At 42.6% G+C, this 24,042-nt stretch overlaps 1 protein-coding gene across 1 annotated transcript; it reads left to right on the forward strand.

Annotated features, from left to right (window-relative positions):
* Window positions 1-4,387: 4,387 nt before the first annotated feature.
* Window positions 4,388-22,438, forward strand: LOC132894569 (akirin-2-like). The gene is made up of 5 exons (XM_060934572.1): window positions 4,388-5,002; window positions 11,775-11,918; window positions 15,022-15,171; window positions 21,464-21,535; window positions 21,635-22,438. Exons 1-5 carry the CDS (start codon window positions 4,834-4,836, stop codon window positions 21,643-21,645), a joined length of 546 nt encoding a protein of 181 aa, XP_060790555.1. The 5' UTR covers window positions 4,388-4,833; the 3' UTR covers window positions 21,646-22,438.
* The last annotated feature ends 1,604 nt before the right edge of the window (window positions 22,439-24,042 follow it).

The raw sequence follows: 24,042 nt of genomic DNA on the forward strand, positions 1-24,042 counted from the left end.
ATCAGCAGTTTGCTTAAGTGGCCTGAACACCACCACTATCATCATCATCAAGAAAGCCCAACAGAGTTTTTCCATCACCTGAAAACTGAAGAGTGCTGCAAAGAGACAGCTGCTGATACGGCTCTACTCAGCAATCATCCAAAGCATCCTAACATCCTCCACATGGTGATAGCACCCTCTGGAATGCAGTAATCACAGACCAAGAGGAAACTTGAAAAAACCCTCTGATCCTCCCACCAAGCACATCTCATATTTCATTCCCCTCCACTTCAGAAAGGGGTTATTTCTTTCTGCCATCTGAAAAGCCAGAACTTTCCTTCAGGGGCTGCTGCAAAACCCTGGTTCTATCAATTATAACTGCTATAATGTTTACACAGACTGTAATACATACCATATCATTCTGTTAAATCTGCACTCCTACTTCGAATGCATTAACATGTAGGTATTAATGTGACATCTATTTCAATCACTACTGCTGATACTGGTTCAGTCCATCTGTACGATTTCAACATTTGCATATACTCTTCTCTGAGATTTGCACTGACTCCGTATTAATGCAGGCAATCATCCTTTGCCTTGCAAGGCCAATGCTGATGGAGAGTCGATCGTTTGATACTTCTCCATGTCATGAATTTTTATAAGAATTAAAAAAAATGTTAACACTCTTGAACCAGAGACAGGTGCCCCACCTTCCCCAGCCTGCATCCTTGAGTGGGAGTCTGTGAAACTGTGCTCGTTTTCAAATATATGCTGATTGAGACTCGCTGAGCAACTCCGACCTCACATGTCCACCCCCATCTCCTTGCCCGCATTTTATCATCTTTTTCTTTTCCATTGTCCAGCACTCTTGCCAGGTTGGGGTCTATGTGGACTCTATTGATCCACGTCATGGTAATTGGAGAATAGTTTTATGCCAGATGCCCTTCCTGTCACAACCCTCCCATTTCTGGGCTTGGGAAACAACCCCCCCACTCCCACACAAAATTTAGAGTAGCCAGTTAACCTAACTGCATGTCTTTGGACTGTTGGGAAAACTAGAGCACCTGGAGGAACCCCACACAGACACAGGGAGAACATGCAAACTTCACACAGAAAGTCCCCCATTGGCCACTGAGCTCGAACCCAGAACGTTCTTGCTGTGAGGTGAGAGTGCTAACCACTACACCACCATGCTGCCCCCCTTGCCTTCTTTTTATCATTTTTCAAAATTATGCAGCGGGTGGAGTTTGGCTCAGAGCTGGGGCTGGGGGAGGTGGGTTGCCCACATCTGATTAGAAGGCATTAGCATTCTTTTTTTTTCCATAAAAATTTCATGACCTAGAGAAGTACTAAGTAGTCAACTCTACATCATGAAATGTTTCCATCCATTATCTGTAGCCGCTTATCCTGTGCAGGGTCGCAGGCAAGCTGGAGCCTATCCCAGCTGACTACGGGCGAGAGGCGGGGTACACCCTGGACAAGTCGCCAGGTCATTCCAGGGCTGACACATAGAGACAAACAACCATTCATACTCACATTCACACCTATGGACAATTTAGAGCCACCAATTTGCCTAACCTGCATGTCTTTGGACTGTGGGGGAAACCGGAGCACCCGGAGGAAACCCATGTGGGCACGGGGAGAACATGCAAACTCCACACAGAAAGGCTCCTGTCGGCCACTGGGCTCAAACCCAGAACCTTCTTGCTGTGAGGCGACAGTGCTAACCACTACACCACCATGCTGCCATGAAATTTTTATGAAAGATAAAAAGGTTCAGGGGCAGCGCAGTGGTTACGTTGGCTACCCAGTATGATTTCGAGTTTGTAAAGAGTTTGCTAGCATGTCAGGTGGCGCTTCACTGACTAGCTAGCTTAACGTTAAACCACCATGATGGCACAGCATGCGTTCATTTTCTATATTCACATTTCTGTCTTTGGTAACGGCATTAGGTTTTGTAAGCATTGTGGCAATAATACAATGATGCGTTGACAGAAAATTTACTTTTAATACTTAAGTATTTTTAAAAGCAAGTACTTTAATTTAAGTAAAAATTTGACTGGACAACTTTCAATTGCAGAACTTTGGAGCAAACACTATAGTGACATTTTTAATTGTGTTAAGAATGAGAAATTTTATGTTGGAAATGTTCCTTTTAATGATGTGATTATTAGACCTGATGAGGTGTACTATGCCATTGAGAAACTGTCTATGAATAAAGTATGTGGTCTTGACCAGATAACAGCAGAACATCTAAAACATGCTAGTCGTAGACTGCATGTCTTGCTTGCTACGTGATTTACTGGGTTATTAATGCATGGCATACTACCTGACTCTATGCTGTCTGTATTGTTAGTGCCAGTGATTAAAGACAAAACTGGGAAAATCTGCAGCATAGATAACTATAGGCCAATTGCTCTGGCTAGCATAATTTCTAAAGTGTTAGAAAGAATTATTTTAGATAGGATTAGTGAGAATGTGGAAACCTCTGATAGCCAGTTTGGTTTTAAAAGTAAACTTGGAACAGATCAGTGTGTGTATGCAGTAAAAAAAATCATAAGTAAATACAGACGTCAGAATTCCACCATGTTTATGTGCTTTTTAGATGCATCAAAAGCATTTGATAGGATCAATCATGGTAAACTGTTTTCCAAACTCCAAGAGCGAGGTGTTCCACTTTATTTGATAAGGGTCTTGCAGTTTTGGTACACACAAGAAACCATGCAAATCAGGTGGGGCAGTAGTATATCTGCACCCTTTCATGTGACGAATGGGGTGAGACAGGGTGGCATTTTGTCACCCGTCCTCTTCAATGTATACATGGATGATCTTTCCAAGAAGCTTAGTCAGTGTAAGACAGGATGTATGGTGGGTGAGAGTCTCATCAACCATCTCATATATGCTGATGATCTTGTTATTATGTCTCCATACAGTGCTGGGCTACAGCAACTGCTTAAAGTATGCTCCAGCTATTGAGTTCAATATGACATTAAGTTCAATCCTAAAAAGAGTGTCATTTTAATTGTTAAAACTAAGGAAGATCAGAAGCAAAAGTTTCCTTCATTTTTATTGTCTGACTGCACTCTAGATGTTGTTAAGAAAGTACGGTATTTGGGACACATCATCACTGATGATCGTTGTGATGATGATGATATTCAGCGTCAGTGCTGTAAGCTCTATGCGCAGGCCAATATGTTGGCCCGTAGATTTCATATGTGCACGGATGATCTCATCTCATCATCTCTAGCCGCTTTATCCTGTCCTACAGGGTCGCAGGCAAGCTGGAGCCTATCCCAGCTGACTACGGGCGAAAGGCAGGGTACACCCTGGACAAGTCGCCAGGTCATCACAGGGCTGACACATAGACACAGACAACCATTCACACTCACATTCACACCTACGGTCAATTTAGAGTCACCAGCTAACCCAACCTGCATGTCTTTGGACTGTGGGGGAAACCGGAGCACCCGGAGGAAACCCACGCGGACAACATGCAAACTCCGCACAGAAAGGCCCTCGCCGGCCACAGGGCTCGAACCCGGACCTTCTTGCTGTGAGGCGACAGCGCTAACCACTACACCACCGTGCCGCCCCTGCACGGATGATGTTAAAACAAATCTATTTAGAGCCTACTGTACTCCTCTATACACAGCTCATCTCTGGTGCAAATATAGCGCAGCAAAGCTGAAGAAGCTACAGGTAGCATATAATGATGCTTTTAGGGTCCTCCTTAAACTTCCTAGATGGACAAGTGCAAGCACTTTATTTGTCCATAGTAATGTCCCCACCTTCCATGCTGTGCTGAGGAATTTTATGTATAAATTTATGTGTCGACTGCTAGTGTCGGGCGGCACGGTGGTGTAGTGGTTAGCACTGTCGCCTCACAGCAAGAAGGTCCTGAGTTTGAGCCCAGCGGTCGGCGAGGGGCTTTCTGTGCGGAGTTTGCATGTTCTCCCCGTGCCCGCGTGGGTTTCCTCCGGGTGCTCCGGTTTCCCTCACATGCAGGTTAGGTTAACTGGTGACTCTAAATTGACCGTAGGTGTGAATGTGAGTGTGAATGGTTGTCTGTGTCTATGTGTCAGCCCTGTGATGACCTGGCGACTTGTCCAGGGTGTACCCCGCCTTTCGCCCGTAGTCAGCTGGGATAGGCTCCAGCTTGCCTGCGACCCTGTAGAACAGGATAAAGCGGCTAGAGATAATGAGATGAGATGAGATGAGATCTGTACTTTGGCTTAAGTTGGGTACTTTATCCACCTCTAGAAAAAAAAAAAACCACACACACATTTAAAAGTGCAGTACGTCTTTAAATCTTGAGTAAAGCCTGGATGGGCAATATGAGATCCACCAGAAGGGGGCAGTAAACATTTTTGTTTAGATTTCCTGCTGGGAACAAATAGCGACGAAGAAGAAAAAGACCCAATAATTAACAACATATTGGTAAAAAATGGTGGCGAAAGATAAACAAGCAGCGAAGAACAATTTGTTCAACTGTGTATGTGCTTGAAAATCGCTGTCAGCGGAAAAAAAAAAAATAATAATCACCGCAGTTCTCTTGTAACCGAAGCGGAAGACTATCAGAGAGATCTGAGCGAGAAGAAATACAAGGATTTGGTTGATATTTACAGTAAACTGGTTTATATAACTTCGGCAATCTCGTTAGCAACCGAACGGCCTTTGGAAGAGTTAGCATTGCTAGCGGGAAGTTAGCTAAGCTAGCTAACAGTTTTGCTAAGCAGAAGCTCGAGCGGCTTCCAGGAGCCGAGCGAACGCGACGTTTTTATTGTTGGTTTGTTTTATTTTTTAAAATTACGGTTTGTTTTTGGTCGCGTTTCGAGGTGTCTAAAACCAGCAGCAATGGCTTGTGGAGCTACACTGAAGAGGACGATGGATTTCGACCCTTTGCTGAATCCCGGCTCGTCGAAAAGGAGGAGATGCGCCCCGGTCTCGCAGTCCTCAGCCCCGAGGAGTTACCTGCGTCATGAGCCGAGTCCTTTCAGCCAGATCTCCGTCTCTCTCACCACAGGTCTGATTTATGGCTCTATAACAGGGACGGCATGTTTCTGCTCGGGTTTACACAGTTAGTTAAATACCAACAACAGGCTGCGTAACGGTATGGTCAGTCAATATAAAATGGCTTCTTGTGTCATGCAGTGCGCTCCTTAAATCTTTAATTCAGTGTTACATCCATACATATCTTTATTATTATTATTATTATTATTATTAGAGCAGTGGCTGCAATTACCGACAATCCATAATTATTGACACCTTTTCAGATTTACCAATAAACAGTTTTACAAAGGTGAGTTTCAGTAACAACAGTTATGATTGGTTAATTAATCAACCGGAAGACCCGCCTCGTCCTTTGATCTTGCCGTCTGATGACAGCTCGTGACCTGAGAGAGATTATTTTAATTTACTTATTTTTTTCATCATCACGATCAGCAATTTGAGAACGTGATCATCACAGGTAAGCATGGTGGAAAGATCATAGACATGTTTTTACTGATCTTATAATACATAGGGCCAAATTACTCAATTCTGATTGGTCAATCAAGGAGGGATTTTTTTTTTCTTTCTTAAAGTGCATATCCTGGACCAAATTCTAATTTTGCACAAGGCCATCTGTCTACAGCAGAAAAAAAAAATTTTTTATTTATATATATATATATATATATATATATATATATATATATAAACAAAACACGGGCGGCACGGTGGTGTAGTGGTTAGCGCTGTCGCCTCACAGCAAGAAGGTCCGGGTTCGAGCCCCATGGCCGGCGAGGGCCTTTCTGTGTGGAGTTTGCATGTTCTCCCCGTGTCTGCGTGGGTTTCCTCCGGGTGCTCCGGTTTCCCCCACAGTCCAAAGACATGCAGGTTAGGTTAACTGGTGACTCTAATGCCGCTTTTCCACTACACTTCTTCCACTTCCGTGCCGTGCTGAGTCGAGCTGAGCGGGGCTGTTGGAGTTACATTTCGACTACAACCGCGCTGAACCGTGCTGGCTGGAAGTGGGTGGACACATTGGGTGGAGTTAGCGAAAGTGGGTGGACGTCACGTGATGTCGTTAAGCAGCGCAAACAGTGACATCAGTGAGCTTTTAAGCGGTAGTCTCACGACCCGAATAGTAAACAATAAACATGGAGGACATGGAGTCGTTAGTGTTGCTGGTCTTGGTGCTGTGGCTTGTTGTCACCGACAACGCCAACAGATACTGGCAAGAGCGTATAGATGAGGCGAGGCGCATAAGGCTTCAGAAATTCTCGTAATTCGTAATTCTTCTTCTTCCGGGTTTGCGGTGTTTACAGATCCTAGCGTGCTCGCGGGGCGTGTGTGGGCATGTGAGGACACTCCTCCTCACCAATCAGTGCACAGGGGAGTGTCTGCTCACACCCCCAGCCTCACTCCGCTCGCTTTGGCTCGCTTCAGCCCCACTCCAAAACGGTGCGAGTTTTAGGGGCTAAGCAGGGCTGAAGCGAGCTGAGTCGTGCTGTTTTTTGGTAGTCGAAACGCGAGCCGTGTCGGGCTGAAGCGAGCTGAAGTGAGCTGAAAAAGGGTAGTGGAAAAGGGCCATAAATTGAGCGTAGGTGTGAATGTGAGTGTGGATGGTTGTCTGTGTCTATGTGTCAGCCCTGTGATGACCTGGCGACTTGTCCAGGGTGTACCCCGCCTCTCGCCCGTAGTCAGCTGGGATAGGCTCCGGCTTGCCTGCGACCCTGTAGAACTAGGCTAGAGATAATGAGATGAGATAACAAAACGCGTCTGGAAAAATCCCAAGGGAGTCTGGACCCGGATTCGTGACGTCACCTGCGGAAGCGCCAGCAGGCTGCGAGAGCCTGCACGGTTTCAGTGCACAGCCTGTGTAGACCAAGTTTAGCAGCTAGCGACTTTGTATTGAAATATGGAATTGTCACTTGAGCGCCATGTTACTTCACCTTTGGATGAAGGATGTAATGAGATGTCAGAGTTAGGGCTTCATCTGTTTGGATTTGATGATGATTCAAGTAGTGAAGATGACGGAGACAACACCGGGGATGTAAATAATACATGTGAAGTAAGTGTATTATCGCCCAGCGCTTTCGTGTTGTTTACTTTTGTGTGTGTCAATAAATAACATCATCCGTGTACCACACAAACACAGGAACACCTAATTTAGAGTATAGTCTCTCTTATTTCTTACCCTGGCAACAGTCAACTTGTGAATTTCCAATTTTCTTGGTCTTTTTCTCGGCTCTGTTTGGTCCTCGGCTTCGAGGGCCTCAGTGGATGCGGCACTTCGCCTTCCGTCAGGGGAGACGAGCATGGTTGGCTCCTTTGGTGACGCTGACACAAATGGAGACGGTGTTGCTTTGGGCATTCTGACAGATGGAACTGTGTTTTTGTTTTTTGTTTTTTTTTTTTCAGATCAAGTTGCCTCGTGAAGCCCATTTCCCACTGCAAATAGTTCTCAAAGTCGTCGGGCCTTGTGAAGTGAGCCCCACATATGATGCTGTAGTCTGTAGCATGTAGCCAATTTTTCCGGGTGCCTCGCATGAAGCGCTCCCATTTCTCTTTCACTGTCCGGGCTTTTGGGAAACGATGAGTACTAATCCCATCAAGACTGGTGTTGCTACACCCTCCTACGATACATCTGTTAACCGTTTTAATAATTACATTGAAGAAATTTGCAGAAAACCACCAGGTCGTTTTCTCATAAACAAACCAGCGCTGACGTAGGATTCAGAAGGAGGCGTCCCACACGCGACGTCACGAAAATCAATGTTTCCCGGGAAATCCAAATGCCAAGTTTTTTTCAGAGGCGGACCAATTCGCCTCAAATGGCTTGAATTTAACTGAATTTTTCTGGTATTGCGCAAGGTAAAAAAAATTGCACAAAATGTGACAGATATTTGACCAAAGTTTAATATAAAATAGGAGAATTACATTGATCTTGCTCCTGAATTTACCCGTGATATGCACTTTAACACGGGGCCGTATTTCTGAAATGCTATTGGCTAGTTCGTTACTTGGTTACGGTTACAAAAATTAATCAATAACATTTTGTCAACAAAATGGCTGACTCAGCAATGCCGCGTTTCACTATATTTGACGAAGAAATGATAAACCTCAAAATCCCCGTGTCGTGTCGCCATGTCATGATGAAAGAAGCTTTAGAAACTGATTCAAACGTGCAAGATAGTCTTGCGCCCTGATTGGTTCAGAAAACGTGAATGACAAATGTTGTGAACTTGAATGGCTTCCGAAATATGAATTTGGCCCTGTATATTATAAACAAGTAATCGTATGGTTCCTCGTAAAATTAAGGATCAATTTCACTCGTGATTTCAAAGTTTTGAAATTGCCCGAGTCGCGAAACTTCGAAATCACTTGAAATTAATCCTTAATTTTACTCGGCCCCATACAATTACCTATACTAATTCACCGACATTTCATGACATCCTTGTCAAAACCTACTTTATTTCTTACTCTTTTGTTTGACAGTCACCATTTTGTATCTAAACGTGCGTTTGAGAGTCACGTGAGTTGTCGATAATAGTGATCACTTTCACCAGTGTCCACCATTATCGACACCCTGTGGAATTAAGTGACATTTACAACTGTTATGGATCGAGCTTTGTGTAGCATTGTTGGAGATGAAGTACTTCTTTAAAAAAAAAAAAAAAATTGCTGTGATTTTATAATAACTTCTTTTTTTTTTTCCTGATTCGTAACAGAATGGAATGTTTATAGAGGATTTGGAATCCTATTGCAATGAATAGAATTAGACCAGAATTAAATTCCTTGCATATTAAAAAAAAAATAAAAATACATGCTTGAATTACTCAGATTTTTCTATTCCGTTCAGAAAATATTTTTGCAGTGTGTTGTAAATATCTGCCACGTATTACAATATCAGTCGACATTTTATATTTTTTAGATGTAAAACTATGAAGTTTTGGTTTGAGGAACGACACGCGACCTTTGACTTGGATTTTCGTGTGGTTACAGTGTCAGTTGCATGTTGACATTTATTGGTAAACTACAAAACTAGAAATGAATATAAATAATGAATGATTAACAAAATGTGATCTACGAAGATACTTAGAAAGTGGAACAAAAAGATTTTCTGACGCAGGTTAAACATTCAGTTCATTTGTTTACAAACATCAGAATTACTTCCTCATTTACGTAAGCACCGACGTCGATATATTTATCTCATCTCATCTCATTATCTGTAGCCGCTTTATCCTGTTCTACAGGGTCGCAGGCAAGCTGGAGCCTATCCCAGCTGACTACAGGCGAAAGGCGGGGTACACCCTGGACAAGTCGCCAGGTCATCACAGGGCTGACACATAGACACACAACCATTCACACTCACATTCACACCTACGGTCAATTTAGAGTCACCAGTTAACCTAACCTGCATGTCTTTGGACTGTGGAGGAAACCGGAGCACCCGGAGGAAACCCACGCGGACACGGGGAGAACATGCAAACTCCACACAGAAAGGCCCTCGCCGGCCATGGGGCTCGAACCCAGGACCTTCTTGCTGTGAGGCGACAGCGCTAACCACTACACCACCATGCCGCCGCCGATATATTTATATAAAAAATATTTTGCACGAAATATGTCTATGTAAAACACAATTTAAATAAAACCTATGTTTTGTTAAGTTAATACCACATCCCGATTTATTTTTTGTGGCGACTGCGTCATAGAGCCTGTAGCCACTACGTCATCGTAATGTAAGAATGAGTGTAACAATTACGCATACAGGTGTTCCTATTAAAATAGCCGGTGAGTGTATACAGTTCCGTTCACCATTCGAAATAAATGGACTCAACTAAAGAAATCGCTTTCAGACATGTTTATTACCGAGGGAAAGTGTGTTCCTATTTTAAAGTATACTCCAGGGGTTGTCTCCCTTTTCCTCGCCTTCTTAAAGGGGTACCAAATATAATATATACAGTTGCTGATGTGACAAAGTAACGTATTCTTAAGTATTCTATCAAATTTATGTACTAGAAAACAACGAAATATCTTGGTAATTGTAAATATAATAGTCGGTACGCTAAACGGCACAAGAGTCGCCATTTTTAAAAGACCGTGACGTCAGCACTACCCACTGCACTAGGAGAGAAGCGTGTAATCATGGCGTCGGGCGCATCAAGTGAAAGCGACAGCTCTGTCGAATCATACAAAGAGATCCCGCAAGACACACTGCAAGCAGGCTATGGCTTAGAAGGGTACCAGTTTGAACCAGTTTGTGTAGCCGATCACTTACAATTCATCCTACTTTCCGATTCACACGTGCTAGTCCCAACCTCAATGAGCCAACATAACTGGGCACATACGTCATGAGTGTTACGCAGAGAAAATGAACGTGCATTCTGATTGGATAAAATTAATATCATGGCGGGCTGTTCAAACTGCGGAAATAGTTTGCTCGAGCTACTTTCAAAACACTATAACTTTCCAACCTTAGAACAAAAAACTTTTGTAAGTCTTGAATAAGGTTCGTTAATGTGTGTTTTATTGTTATATTTACTCTATATATTGCCCTCTGTTCCCCTTTAAGCCAGTAGGTCCTATGTGTGATGTAGATGTGACGCACTTACGAGTTGTTACAGGAAGTTGTCGAAAAGAGTATTGAGACCACTGAGTTCTACCGCCGGGCCGTTTCCGGGAAATAAGAGTTTGGGTCATGGCGACAGCGTGTGTATGTCAGCCTCGGTTCGGAGGTTTCAGTTTCGAAAACTGTAAGAGTAGAATAATATAAAGTACAGACACTTGGTATGTTTTACTTCTGTGATTGTTCATTTTTGGATTACGCTTCATTTTTGTAGCTACTGCCTCACAGAGTAAATATACACGCTATATTTACTGTATGGACATGGTATCAGAAAACTTTTATTTACAAGCAGTGGCCACATGTACCCATAGGGTACCTTTTTTAATAAATAATCATCTGGATGTCAATAACTGTGGACAGGTGTCACGTGATCTGATATGCTAAGCTGTCTTCCATAACCCGGTACGGAAAGTATGAACCGGAACGGGACGGTACGTTGCAATAACGTTACGTTTTCTAAATATTCAGGGGTTTCATACTTAACATCTTGTACTCACACTTATCACTGTCACGTATTCTTTGATTATCCAGTATTATTATATCCCGTCACATTGTATTAACGTTATATTCACGATATTTTCCATCAGAATTGATCTAAAAGCTCGGAACTCCAATTACGGAATATACCTCGGCGTGACGTCACAAAGAAATTCCCTGCTTTGATGATAAAACAACTAAACAATATATTTTGTTTTTCTTCTAACTTTATTTATCATACATGACGGGGCAGGTTCATCTATAAAGGCGGGATGACTAATGTAAGTACCGATAGATAAAATGGTGGACATGACGGATGTCTCTGTTAAACTGGAACAAAAAAAGGTACGATTATACATTATGTAAATACTGTAAATGTCACAAAAATGGCATTGCGGGACGGAACACTTGTTGTACATGGGACGGAACAGCATATAAAAACCCGGAAGGCAAATATAAGAAAATACGTGACACCACATTAAAATGTGCGACGGTACTGTTCCGTCCTGTACCGGGTTACGGGAGATGCGTACGCTAAATAATCGGGAATCCCCCCCATGGAAGTTTGAGTAATTATTCATGCACAATTTACATATTGAAAGTCTTTTCTACTTTTGCAATGGCCAAAAGATCGTTAAGGCGTCGATAATTGTAGCCACTGCTCTATTATTATTATTATTATTAATCCACAGTTTCTTTCTTAAAACAGAGCAAATCCTTCATAACATAAAGCAAGAATACAAGCGCATGCAGAAGCGGAAGCATTTGGATGGAAGTTTTCAGCAGCCTGAGGCTTGTTCAGCTTTTATGTCTCAGTCTCACGCCTCTCTTCTGAGTGGGTCCAGTTTCCAAGGTGAGTTGAGCTTCAGTCACTGTGTTAATTGTCTCACACTAAAAAGATGAGTAATAAATATCTGAAAGATGAGTAATAAATATCACCAGTCCTTTGAGAGAAAGTAAGTTAAGGCATGTTTTAAATAGACGGTCGCTATAAGCCCCTAAATCATTTGTATATCAAAATATCTTTCTTTATGGAACCGGATTTCCTGAAGGCACTTAAGATAGAAAAGAGTTTGATCAGAATAGAAAAGGGCAGATTATAAACCTAACTCTTTCTTTAATATAGAAAGTAGTAGCCTTTGATCATGGCACCATAACTATTTGCAAATTAGAGTCAAACTAACCATTTATGTATTTATACAATGTTGTAATTTCTATAATGAACACAGAGCTAAATTACTGATAGTCAGGAAATGGACACGAACTGTTGCATAAGGGATATCTTGCTTTTCATTGCTTGGAAACATAACCAAGGTGAGAGTTTAAAATTAAGAACAAAGAAATTCTGATCAGCAATTGGACATTGACCGCAAGTTGACCTAGTGGTTAGCGTGTCCGCCTCTCGACCGGGAGATCGTGAGTTCTACTCGCGGTCGGGTCATACCAAAGACCGTCGTAAAAATGCCATCTGGCAAGGCACGCTGCAGATGTGAGTAGGGAGTTAAACTCTCACGGTTACCAGAGGACTGGCCCCCCACTGTAATGCTATAAGCTATATAATAGGTGAGAGCATAGACATATAAACATAGACGCCGCATTGAGCTAGTGTCCCCATTGCTGGGATACATCAGAGTGTCCGCCGTATTGGATGTGGCAAATCTTCCCCGTAAACCAATGCAAGTAAATGGACTGAACTTGATAAAGCCCCTTTCTACAATAATATTTAACTCGATGCCTTTTATTCACCCATTAAGAGACACACGTATATATTTGGGAAACAAACAGGCATCAAAACAACATGTATAACTTTTAATGTGATGGTTATAAATAGTGTGCGAAATACCCGTCAATATTCCGTGGGAGGTGTGACCTAGATGAGCTGGGAAACTGAAGACTGAAGGAACAGCTCCCTCTCTGATCCTGACCGTCTGACCTGTTCTGTCAAAATCCTCCGTTCTGAAGTGTTCACTGCAGAGCATGGATGACGGAGTAGCAGAAAACCCTTCCCGTCGCACAGCTGTCTCCCACTGCTTTTTCATGTCTTTATTTTTGGGAAACCTACATAGTATGTGAAAAGTTAGCTAAGCAACTAACAACAATCAGCGTAGTTACGAAGGAAATACTTCGTTGTTTGGAGACAGGTTTCACCGAGCGGCTATTATGCGCGAGACTTCATATTAGCCACGAAGTCAGAAAAATCTGTTTGTAAAATTACGTTATAATGACCAGTGTTGGGCACGTTACTTTCAAAAAGTAATTAGTTATAGTTACTAGTTACTTTTCCCAAAAAGTAACTGAGTTAGTAACGGAGTTACTTTGTCATTAAAGTAACTAATTACCAGGGAAAGTAATTATTCCGTTACATTTTGTTCCCCCTCAAAAAAAAAAATCAAATTCAATTAGTGTAATCATAATAAAAGTGAATGTTAAATGTGTTTAATGACTGAAATGGACACTTAACAGAACCAATTAGTAACGTTATCTACACTATATTAATAGTTTTGTGGGACAATGTGAGATAAGACATCTATCAAATGTAATATATTTTTGTAGTTATTAAAATTGTTACTAATTACTGGCCACTGACGAGGACAAACGCTTTGTTCCTCGACATAATGTGCATTGCACGTAAACACTCTTGCCTTTTATTTCAAGTAATGAAAAGTAATGGCTGTATTTCCAGTGTGAAAGCGCAGTGCTGGGCTGACCGCTCGCCATCGCTGGGTCTTCTGATTGAAAGAGTGTGCAGTAGTGCAGTAGGCGTGGCCTACCTACGTATGTTGTCCAAATCTACTCTGATTGGCTTACTGTGCCGTTGTCTCGCGTCTCCCCGCCCCACAGCAGAGTAGAGCAGCTTTAATAAAGTAACGCATAGTATTTTATTGTAAGTAACAGGAACGGTGTTATAACGATGTAAAAAGTAATTAGTTAGATTACTCGTTATTAAAAAAAGTAACGCCGTTAGTAACGCCGTTTATTTCTAACGCCGTTATTCCCATCACTGTGTGTGCGTAGCGGGAAAACACAATCGACTCCACCCACCTAGAACATCTTAGCAAATCACGATTTGTTCTCTTGCATTCAAAGGGTGAATGGGAGAATGTAAAAGCCATATTGGTACATAATTATTATAATATATTGCGGTACCGTGTTGCCAATGCTCATGTTGTCAAGGCGCCCATATCAAATTGTAACGCATCACGTTACTTCCCGAGTAACGGTAACGGCGATACAAATATGGATTAAGTAACTAAGTAATTATTCCGTTACCCAAAATGTGGCTCCGTTAGTAACACCGTTATACTCTAACGCCGTTATTCCCAGCACTAATAATGACCAAATACAATGAAAAGTATTTTTCCAGTCTCACCTGTGAAAGGTAATCACGTGATCTCGTTTGGACGGTAAACCTGTTGGTACAGTTAAACACAGCACATGAATGAGGCATCTTTATTCTCGGCTACTGCCTAGACGCTATACCAGAGACGGTTGAAGAATCTCCACTTTGCCACATCCAATATGGCGGCGAGGATGACGTATGATTCTACGCAGAAGGCGGCGTCTATGTTTATATGTCTATGGGTGAGAGGCCGAGGGCTAGTGAAACGGAGATCGACGCCACACCCATGCGCCTCCCCACAACCAGTATGAAAATGCGCACCATGGGTAGTATTGGGACAGGAGACTAGATCCTGGCACGAGAGGGACTTTGACTTGGACATTGGGAAACTGGTGAACAGTGATTGGTCATGGGGAAACGATCAACGGTCATCAGAGATTGGACACCAAATCGAGTGAAAGTTACTAAGCTTACAGCTTGTCACTCAAGGCATGTTCACAGCCCCATAGGTTGCAACCAACTGTAACGTGAAGGGTTTCAAACCAGTGGAGCTGGATAATATAACCAGATTTACTGATCAGCAACCGTGCTCACCACAGAACACTGTATTTTACAGAGACATCCTCTGGAGCCGTTTCACCCACAAGAAGAGAACAGCCGCTGTTCACTTTAAAACAGGTCGGCATGCTGTGCGAACGCCTTTTGAAGGAACGTGAAGATAAAGTCCGAGAAGAATATGAGGAGATCATGACATCCAAATTGGCAGGTTTGTGTTAAATGCTTTGTGTCAGGATCAATAAAACAAGAAATACTTGAAAGTGCAATTCAAAAGAGAGTATTTTCCTGAGGCCTTTTCAGAACCTGGTAGATTACTAAAGGGGTGTTCACACGGCACATATTTGCATCGATGCTGCACCGATGTATTTTGTTGTGATATATCTTACACCGGTGTAAATTTTGTGGAGCGTTCACACGTCACAAACCTGCTTACTAGAGAGAAGCGTGTTAGCACCGGTGCAGCCCCACTTGCGTTCGCACGGCAGTTTTTGCGACCGTGCTATACGATAGTAATAATGCGGAAATGAAATATGCGCATGCGTGAAAATGTACTTCCTTTTCCTGGTTGTCATGGCATCACCAAGCGCCGGGAAAACAACGTGGATGAAGACACCAGTGTTGCCAGATACTGCTGACGTTTTCCAGCCCAAAATATGTTCAAATCCGCCAAAATGCACTTAAAACCGCCCAATCTGGCAACACTGGAAGACGCGCAGTTCTGTTGTTGATGTTCGCCATTTTGGAAGCGCAAAATACCAGGATGCAAATTATGCAATGCCCGTATGTAATCAACTCTCCTCACGCGTAGCGAGTCTACCCCTGTAGCGTTCAGACGTCCTATTTTATATCAGTGCTGCCCCGCAAACTAGCATTTACTCCGGAGTAAATTTCTTAAACCACCTCCCGACAGAGTTAGATTTGCACCGGTTTAAGCAGCTTTCAGGGGCTACACCGCTATAACTTAGTACCGTGTGAACGCTCTACCGGGGCAGCCCCGGTGCTACACCGGAGTAAAAGTTGCCGTGTGAACACCCCTAAAGTTTGTGCTGCGTGTATGCTAACTACAGTGTTTAAGACTGCAAAACATAGTCTCTGACAGCATCTATATTAAAAACCAGAATCTAGACACTTTTATACTGAACTCACATTTCTCCATTATCAGACATTATTTAGTAGCACATTTTTGTTGGAAGTACAGTTGGATTTTTTTTTTTTTTTAAACTAACAGGACTGAGATCAGCATGCGTCCTGAATTTCAAGCAGCTATGCTATACAGTATATTTATAACAGAATTGTTAAACAGCATCCAGTGAAATGTAACTAGAACTAAACTCACTATGAATAATAGTGGTGTGTTGTAAATAACATTCGTTTGTAATCAAATAAAGGATTGTCCTTCAACATGAATTTAATGTCCCTAAACCACACTTTTTCTTTTTTTTTTCCCCCTTGTACAAAGCAACAATCATTTGACCGTGTGTTTTTGAACTGTAGCTGATCCAAAAGGCCATAAATTAATGGAAAAATCAGTAAAATCAGCCAATTTTCACGGAATCTGACGAGACTGAACCGGAAGATCCCGAAGGGGTGCGTGATGTCACACGTGTAACAATGTAGGTATCAATTTCATTCATGTGCGCAGCAGTAGTTAGACCAGTCTCGATATGGAATCAGGTTTTGGAGAGAATTCTGATAGTGATTGGGATTCTTATATGTCAGATGAAGAGGCAAATGGATTATCAAGGATATTCCAGAGTAAATGGTTATCTTTTGCCGCTTTTCTACTACCAACGCGGCTGAGTCGAGCTGAGCGGGGCTGTTGGAGTTGCATTTCGACTACAGCCGCGCTGAACCGTGCTGGCTGGAAGTGGGTGGACGTCACGTGATGTTGTTAGGCGGCGCAAACAGTGACATCAGTGAGCTTTTAAGCGGTAGTCTCACGACCTGGATAGTAAACAATAAACATGGAGGACATGGAGTCGTTAGTGTTGCTGGTCTTGGTGCTGTGGCTTGTTGTCACCAACAACGCCAACAGATACTGGCAAGAGCGTATAGATGAGGCGAGGCGCATAAGGCTTCAGAAATTCTCGTAATTCGTAATTCTCCTTCTTCCGGGTTTACGGTGTTTACAGATCCCAGCGTGCTCGCGGGGCGTGTGTGGGCATGTGAGGACACTCCTCCTCACCAATCAGTGCACAGGGGAGTGTCTCCTCACGCCCCTAGCCCCAGTCGGCTCGGTTTGGCTCAGTTCAGCCCCACTCCAAAACCGTGCGGGTTTTGGGTGCTGAGTAGGGCTGAAGCGAGCTGAGTCGTGCTGCTCTGAGGTAGTCGAAACGCGAGCCGTGTCGGGCTGAAGTGAGCTGAAAAAGGGTAGTGGAAAAGGGCCATTTGAGTCCCCAAGACGAAAAACTGCCAGTTCACGACAGTCCCACTCAGCACCGATAGCGCACCACCAGCCAGAGAGAATTAGAAACACAGATTGGTTTGTGGATTTTTATTTTAAGCTGTCTACTGCAAAATACAGGGAAAATACTTACATGTACCTCAATAAATGCAGAAATATAATTTTAAAAACGTATACTTATTCAGTGTAATTATTAAAAGAAATTATGAAATGGGTGATAATAGGGGAATCAACGAACAGTCCAAACGTCAGATCAAATGTCATTTATTAAATAAATGTTTTTGGGTTTTTTTCCTCCAATAATTCCCATGTGGTCGTTCTGGTGGTGATGAACACTTGATGAATCAGATTTATTAGTAGTAGGCGACACGAAATCTGCCCGCTTCGATTGTACAAACCTCACCCACTGTCGCTTTAGGTTAGATTAATTTCCATTTCTCGGAAATTTGCGAACTGATTGTCCTGTTTGTATATGAATTTGAATATCCAAACACAACTTGGTGCTTTCCCATCATTATTTTTTGTAAGATTCCAACAACAATATCCAGTTTCAGCGAGTAAACAAGCGTGGAGCCAGATGAACCGAAATGACCCGGATAACCGGGGTTCCACGCGTGACGTCATGCGAGATTAGCCCTGAGGCAAGGCTGCCTTTTTCTGGGATCTGGATGCCACGATTTACTGATTTGGTTTTGTGCTTGGTAATAAAATAACAAATAATTAATATTTCCCCCTGCTTTATTAATTCATTTTGGTTGTTACTAATACAGTGGACATAAGTGTACATACACCGTTAAAATGATGGGTTTTTCTGATGTAAAAAAATGAGAACACGATAAATAATTTCAAAACTTTTCCCACCTTTAATGTGACCTATAACCTGCACAATTTCATTGAAAAACAAATCTGTTTGAGGAAAAACATAAATAAAAAACATGCAATAAGCTAGTTGCATAAGTGTGCACACCCTTAAACTAATACTTTGTTGAAGCACCTTTTGATTTAATTGCAGCATTCAGTCTTTTCGGGTCGGAGTCTATCAGCCTGCCACATCTAGACTTGGCAATATTTGCTCACTCTTCCTTGCAAAAGCGCTCCAAATCTGTCAGATTGCGAGGGCATCTCTTGTGCACAGCCCTCTTCAGGTCACCCCATAGATTTTCAATTGGATTTAGGTCTGGGCTCTGGCTGCGCCATTCCAAAACTTTTTTGGGGTCATTGTCATGCTGAAGGATGAAATTCCTCTTCAGTTTTCTAGCAGACACCTGAAGGTTTTGGGCCAAACTTGACTGGTATTTAGAACTGTTCATAATTCCCTCCACCTTGACTAAAGCCCCTGTTCCAGCTGAAGAAAAACAACCCCAAGACACAATGCTGCCACCACCATGCTTCACCGTGGGTATAGTGTTCTTTTGGTGATGCGCAGCATTGTTTTTGTGCCAAACATACCTTTTGGAATTGTGGCCAAAAAGTTCAACCTTGGTTTCATCAGACCGTAACACATTTTCCCACATGCTTTTGGGACAGTTGATGTGGGTTTTTTTTTTTTTGCAAAATTTAGCCAGGCCTGGATGTTTTTCTTTGACCCTACCTCATAGTCCAGACATATGGAGAATACAGGAGATTGTTGCCACATGTAGTACACAACCAGTACTTGCCAGACATTCCTGCAGCTCCTTCAGTGTTGCTGTAGGCCTCTTGGCAGCCTCCCTGACCAGTTTTCATCTCGTCTTTTCATCAATTTCGGAGGGACGTCCAGTTCTCTGTAATGTCACTGTTGTCCTGTATTTTCTCCACTTCTTGATGACGGTCTTCACTGTGCTCCATGGTATATCTAATGCCGTGGAAATGTTTTGTCCCCTTCTCCTGACTGATACCTTTCAACAATGACAGCCCTCTGATGCTTTGTAAGCTCTCTGTGAACCCTGGCTTTTGCTGGACAATGCAACTGAGTAAATGTCTGAACTTTATTTGGGGTTAATCAGAGTCTTTTTAATTGATGGCAGGTGTGAACCCAAAAAGACTGAATGCTGTAATTAAATCAAAAGGTGCTTCAACAAAGTATTAGTTTAAAGGTCTTAGGCAACGGGCGGAGGTGAAACATAGAATATCAACTTTATTGTCTAGAAGAACGGCCCAAAATGCAAATTCAATCTTCCTGGTGTCTAATTTGCACACTAAAATTTAATAAAACAGTTAAAATGTACTGTTTTTGGGCAAATTCTGAAGTTTTGTTTACATCTAACTTGCGCGCACTTTCACTGCCAGGGGACCGTCGTCGTGACGTCATTCAAGCCAAACAGACTGGGAGCAATTCTGTTTACACCTGCGAACTGAGCACACGTGTACGGACTTTGGTCGTGAGAGGTTGTGTAAAATGTCTGAAAGCGATAGCGATTTTGAAGTAGGAACTCTCCGAATTGAATATCGAGAGGTGAAACCATATATGTATGAACCTATGGCCGTTGCGAAGCCATAGTGGATATAGGTAATGATTACTTGACAGTGCGCCGGTAGGCCACGTTAGCCTGCCATCCACGGTATTTCCCGGTGTCAATATATCGGGCCTGACATCTCTTCTCGTCTATCGATGATTTCTTTTCAACTACCGAGCATTTAAATGAAAAAGGTAAAAATGTTTACCTCCAATCTTCTCCTTTTTCTTGAGCGTTGCTGGTCCGTTTCTTCTTTGACTGCACACAATCCACTCTCTCCGCTTCGTCTTCTCTTTTGGAAAAAGCCAAAACTCCTGCTTCACGCGCACAATCCACTCTCTAAGCCTCGTCTCCTCTTCCGGAAAAAGCCAACCCTCTCGCGCCGCCTCTTCTCCTCTTCCGGAAAAAGCCAATGCGCTCGCTGTCTCGTCTCTTCTGTCTCGGAAAAAGGTAAAAACTTCTTCCTGAACCGGTCCCGTTGTTACAGTTCACTGCACAACAATAAGGCATGGTTTTTCTTTGGAAATTCCCGAACGCACATCTGCACTCAAGCCGAACGGCAATGCAAATACACAGAAGTGGACTCAAGTCAAGCGGTTTGTTTGTCTCGAATGACATCACACACCGAGTGGTCATGAAAATCGCCGAACAGAAATTCGCCGTGATCCGCGCTAACTTGCTTTAATTATTACTTATTAACAATACTTCTTGGGACCTGAAGAAAATTACAGAGGGTTTTTTAACATATAAAGTTTCAAATGTGCATAAAATTAAAACCGTTGCCTATGAGCTTTAAGGGTGTGCACACTTATGCAACCAGCTTATTGTACTCCCCCCCCCAACAGATTTGTTTGTTTTTCAATTGAATTGTACAGGTTATAGGTCACATTAAAGGTGGGGAAAGTTTTGAAGTTATTTATCGCAGTCTCGTAGGTTTTTCTGATGTTAAAAAAAAAAGTATCATTTTAACAGGGTGTGTATGTACACTACCGTTCAAAAGTTTGGGGTCACCCAGACAATGTTGTGTTTTCCATGAAAAGTCACACTTTTATTTACCACCATAAGTTGTAAAATGAATAGAAAATATAGTCAAGACATTTTTCTGGCCATTTTGAGCATTTAATCGACCCCACAAATGTGATGCTCCAGAAACTCAATCTGCTCAAAGGAAGGTCAGTTTTATAGCTTCTCTAAAGAGCTCAACTGTTTTCAGCTGTGCTAACATGATTGTACAAGGGTTTTCTAATCATCCATTAGCCTTCTGAGGCAATGAGCAACACATTGTACCATTAGAACACTGGAGTGAGAGTTGCTGGAAATGGGCCTCTATACACCTATGGAGATATTGCACCAAAAACCAGACATTTGCAGCTAGAATAGTCATTTACCACATTAGCAATGTATAGAGTGCATTTCTGATTAGTTTAAAGTGATCTTCATTGAAAAGAACAGTGCTTTTCTTTCAAAAATGACATTTCAAAGTGACCCCAAACTTTTGAACAGCAGTGTACACACTTTTTATATCCACTGTAATTCTATATGTTCATTTTAAAGCATTACAATAAGGCATTGCATTCACTTTAAGACGTTTTAATCAGCCACTCATTTGTTCACACCGTCAGTCATATTTTTGACCGGGGATTGATTTCTTTCTACTGCAGAACAATACGACACCTTTGTGAAGTTCACACACGATCAGTTAATGCGGCGATTTGAGGAACAGCCTGCTAGCTGTAAGTGACTTGCCCAAATAATCTCACACACTTTTTCACATAAATCTCTGTTGATATTACTTAAGACTGCTCTGCTTTCTCTTTCTTCTTCAATTAAAGATGTATCTTGAGATCACGACGATGCTGCGTGCTGCAGTTTACTGAGCTGAATGTCCGCTGATTCCACCGCAGACCTGGTTTGAAATGAAACCGCTCCAGTGTCACTCATGCTGACAGAGGCTGTCTTTAGAATTTGTCAGTATCTATTATTGTTCCTTGTGAACCTGGGTGCTTCCTCTTGTAAATGTATACGGACCTTGTATGTCTGTTTATTCTACCGGTGGCCTACATATAATCTGTATTATGAGCCTTTTCTTGCATTCCACGATGTATCAATAGAGATACTGCGATGCTTTATTTTCTGGACATTTCTCATGTGCTGCATAGACATTAGCGTATGGATGGAAATCCAAAATGTTGAATACCTCTTTGTGAGTATTCCCAGAGTGCTGCACAGCTTACAGTCTATCCTTCTTTAAAAAGTTTGATAGAAAATGTGTTTTCACGAGCCAAACCAAGTGCAGCCAGAAGACGAAACTTCACACCATTGTTGGTTTTGACTGGGACTAGATAAAGCTGTTCTGTACTATACACTGAGCTCATGAAATGTTGCATCAGTCAGTTAGAGCTTTCGTTGGTTTTATTTTTGCTTTCCTTTGTACTTGTATAGACCCAAGGTGTCGTTCTCCAGTCATGAAGGGTCACGGAATTCAGTGTTTAGGGATTACCTCAGATAAGACCCACAATTCAACTCCTTAGCTCATTACCAGAGCCTTCATGGGCTGAATCTGGTGTGACGGATTTAAGATCGACACCGCGGTATACATGAAAGCATTTTATTAATAAATACTTGTGTGTACATAATATTTTGTGTTGTGCACTTTTAAACAGCGTGTGGAATGTCCTTGTTGATTCTGAGAAAAGTCTGTAATTGCCATCTATCAGTGTACGAGAATATAAATTTCTCCTGAATGCAGTGGCAAAACAGAGAACTGGCCCGATTCAATATGACCAAACAAACAGGATTAGTTGTTAAAATCTAACAAGATCAACTGCGAGCTACTGCTGAGTTGCGTATCCCCCCCGCTGTCGCTTATATCAGAATGCAAGCAGTCGAAGGAATAGGACACTTATTATGCATGTACAGTGCCTTGCAAAAGTATTCATACCCCTTGAACTTTTTCACTTTTTTCCACCTTACAACCACGAACTTAAAAGTTTTTTATTGAGATTTTGTGTGGTAGTGGTTAGCGCTGTCGCCTCACAGCAAGAAGGTCCGGGTTCGAGCCCCGTGGCCGGCGAGGGCCTTTCTGTGCGGAGTTTGCAGGTTCTCCCCGTGTCCGCGTGGGTTTCCTCCGGGTGCTCCGGTTTCCCCCACAGTCCAAAGACATGCAGGTTAGGTTAACTGGTGACTCTAAATTGACCGTAGGTGTGAATGTGAGTGTGAATGGTTGTCTGTGTCTATGTGTCAGCCCTGTGATGACCTGGCGACTTGTCCAGGGTGTACCCCACCTTTCGCCCATAGTCAGCTGGGATAGGCTCCAGCTTGCCTGCGACCCTGTAGAAGGATAAAGCGGCTAGAGGTAATGAGATGAGATGAGATTTTGTGTGATAGACCAACACAGAGTAGCACATAATTGTGAAGTGAAACGAAAATGATAAACGGTCTTCAAAATTTTAAACAAAAATCTGAAAAATGTGATGTGCATTAGTATTCAGCCCCCCTGCGTCAATACTTTGTAGAGCCGCCTTTTGCTGCAGTTCCAGCTGCAAGGCTTTTGTGGTATGGCTCTACCAGCTTTGCACATCTAGACACTGAAATTTTTGCCCATTCTTCTTTGCAAATAGCTCAAGCTCAGCCAGATTGGATGGAGAGCGTCTGTGAACAGCAATTTCCAAGTCTTGCCACAGATGCTCAATGGGATTTAGGTCTGGACTTTGACTGGGCCATTCTAACACATGAATATTCTTTGATCTAAACCATTCCATTGTAGCTCTGGCTGTATGTTTAGGGTCATTGTCTTGCTGGAAGGTGAATCTCCTTCCCAGTCTCAAGTCTTTTGCAGCCTCCAACAGGTTTTCTTCCAGGATTGCCCTGTATTTAGCTCCATCCATCTTCCCATCAACTCTGACCAGCTTCCCTGTCCCTGCTGAAGAAAAGCATCCCCATAGCATGATGCTGCCACCACCATGTTTCACAGTGGGGATGGTGATGAGCAGTGTTAGTTTTCCGCCACACATAGCGCTTTGCATTTAGGCCAAAAAGTTCAACTTTGGTCTCATCTGACCAAAGCACCTTCTTCCACATGTTTGCTGTGTCCCCTACATGGCTTCTTATGCCTGTCTTTCAACAATGGCTTTCTTCTTGCCACTCTTCCAAAAAGGCCAGATTTGTGGAGTGTACGACTTGTAGTTGTCCTGTGCACAGATTCTCCCACCTGAGCTGTGGATTTCTGCAGCTCCTCCAG

The sequence above is a fragment of the Neoarius graeffei genome, chromosome 11 (assembly GCF_027579695.1).
Source record: "Neoarius graeffei isolate fNeoGra1 chromosome 11, fNeoGra1.pri, whole genome shotgun sequence".
NCBI lineage: Eukaryota > Metazoa > Chordata > Actinopteri > Siluriformes > Ariidae > Neoarius > Neoarius graeffei.

What these genes read in the sequence shown, in the direction of transcription:
- LOC132894569 (XM_060934572.1), top strand. Translation starts at nt 4,834, where the DNA reads ATGGCTTGTGGAGCTACACTGAAGAGGACGATGGATTTCGACCCTTTG. An exon ending in GAGTGGGTCCAGTTTCCAAG is followed by an intron (nt 11,919 to 15,021) that starts GTGAGTTGAGCT and finishes TGTATTTTACAG; the next exon opens with AGACATCCTCTGGAGCCGTT. An exon ending in CATGACATCCAAATTGGCAG is followed by an intron (nt 15,172 to 21,463) that starts GTTTGTGTTAAA and finishes TTTCTACTGCAG; the next exon opens with AACAATACGACACCTTTGTG.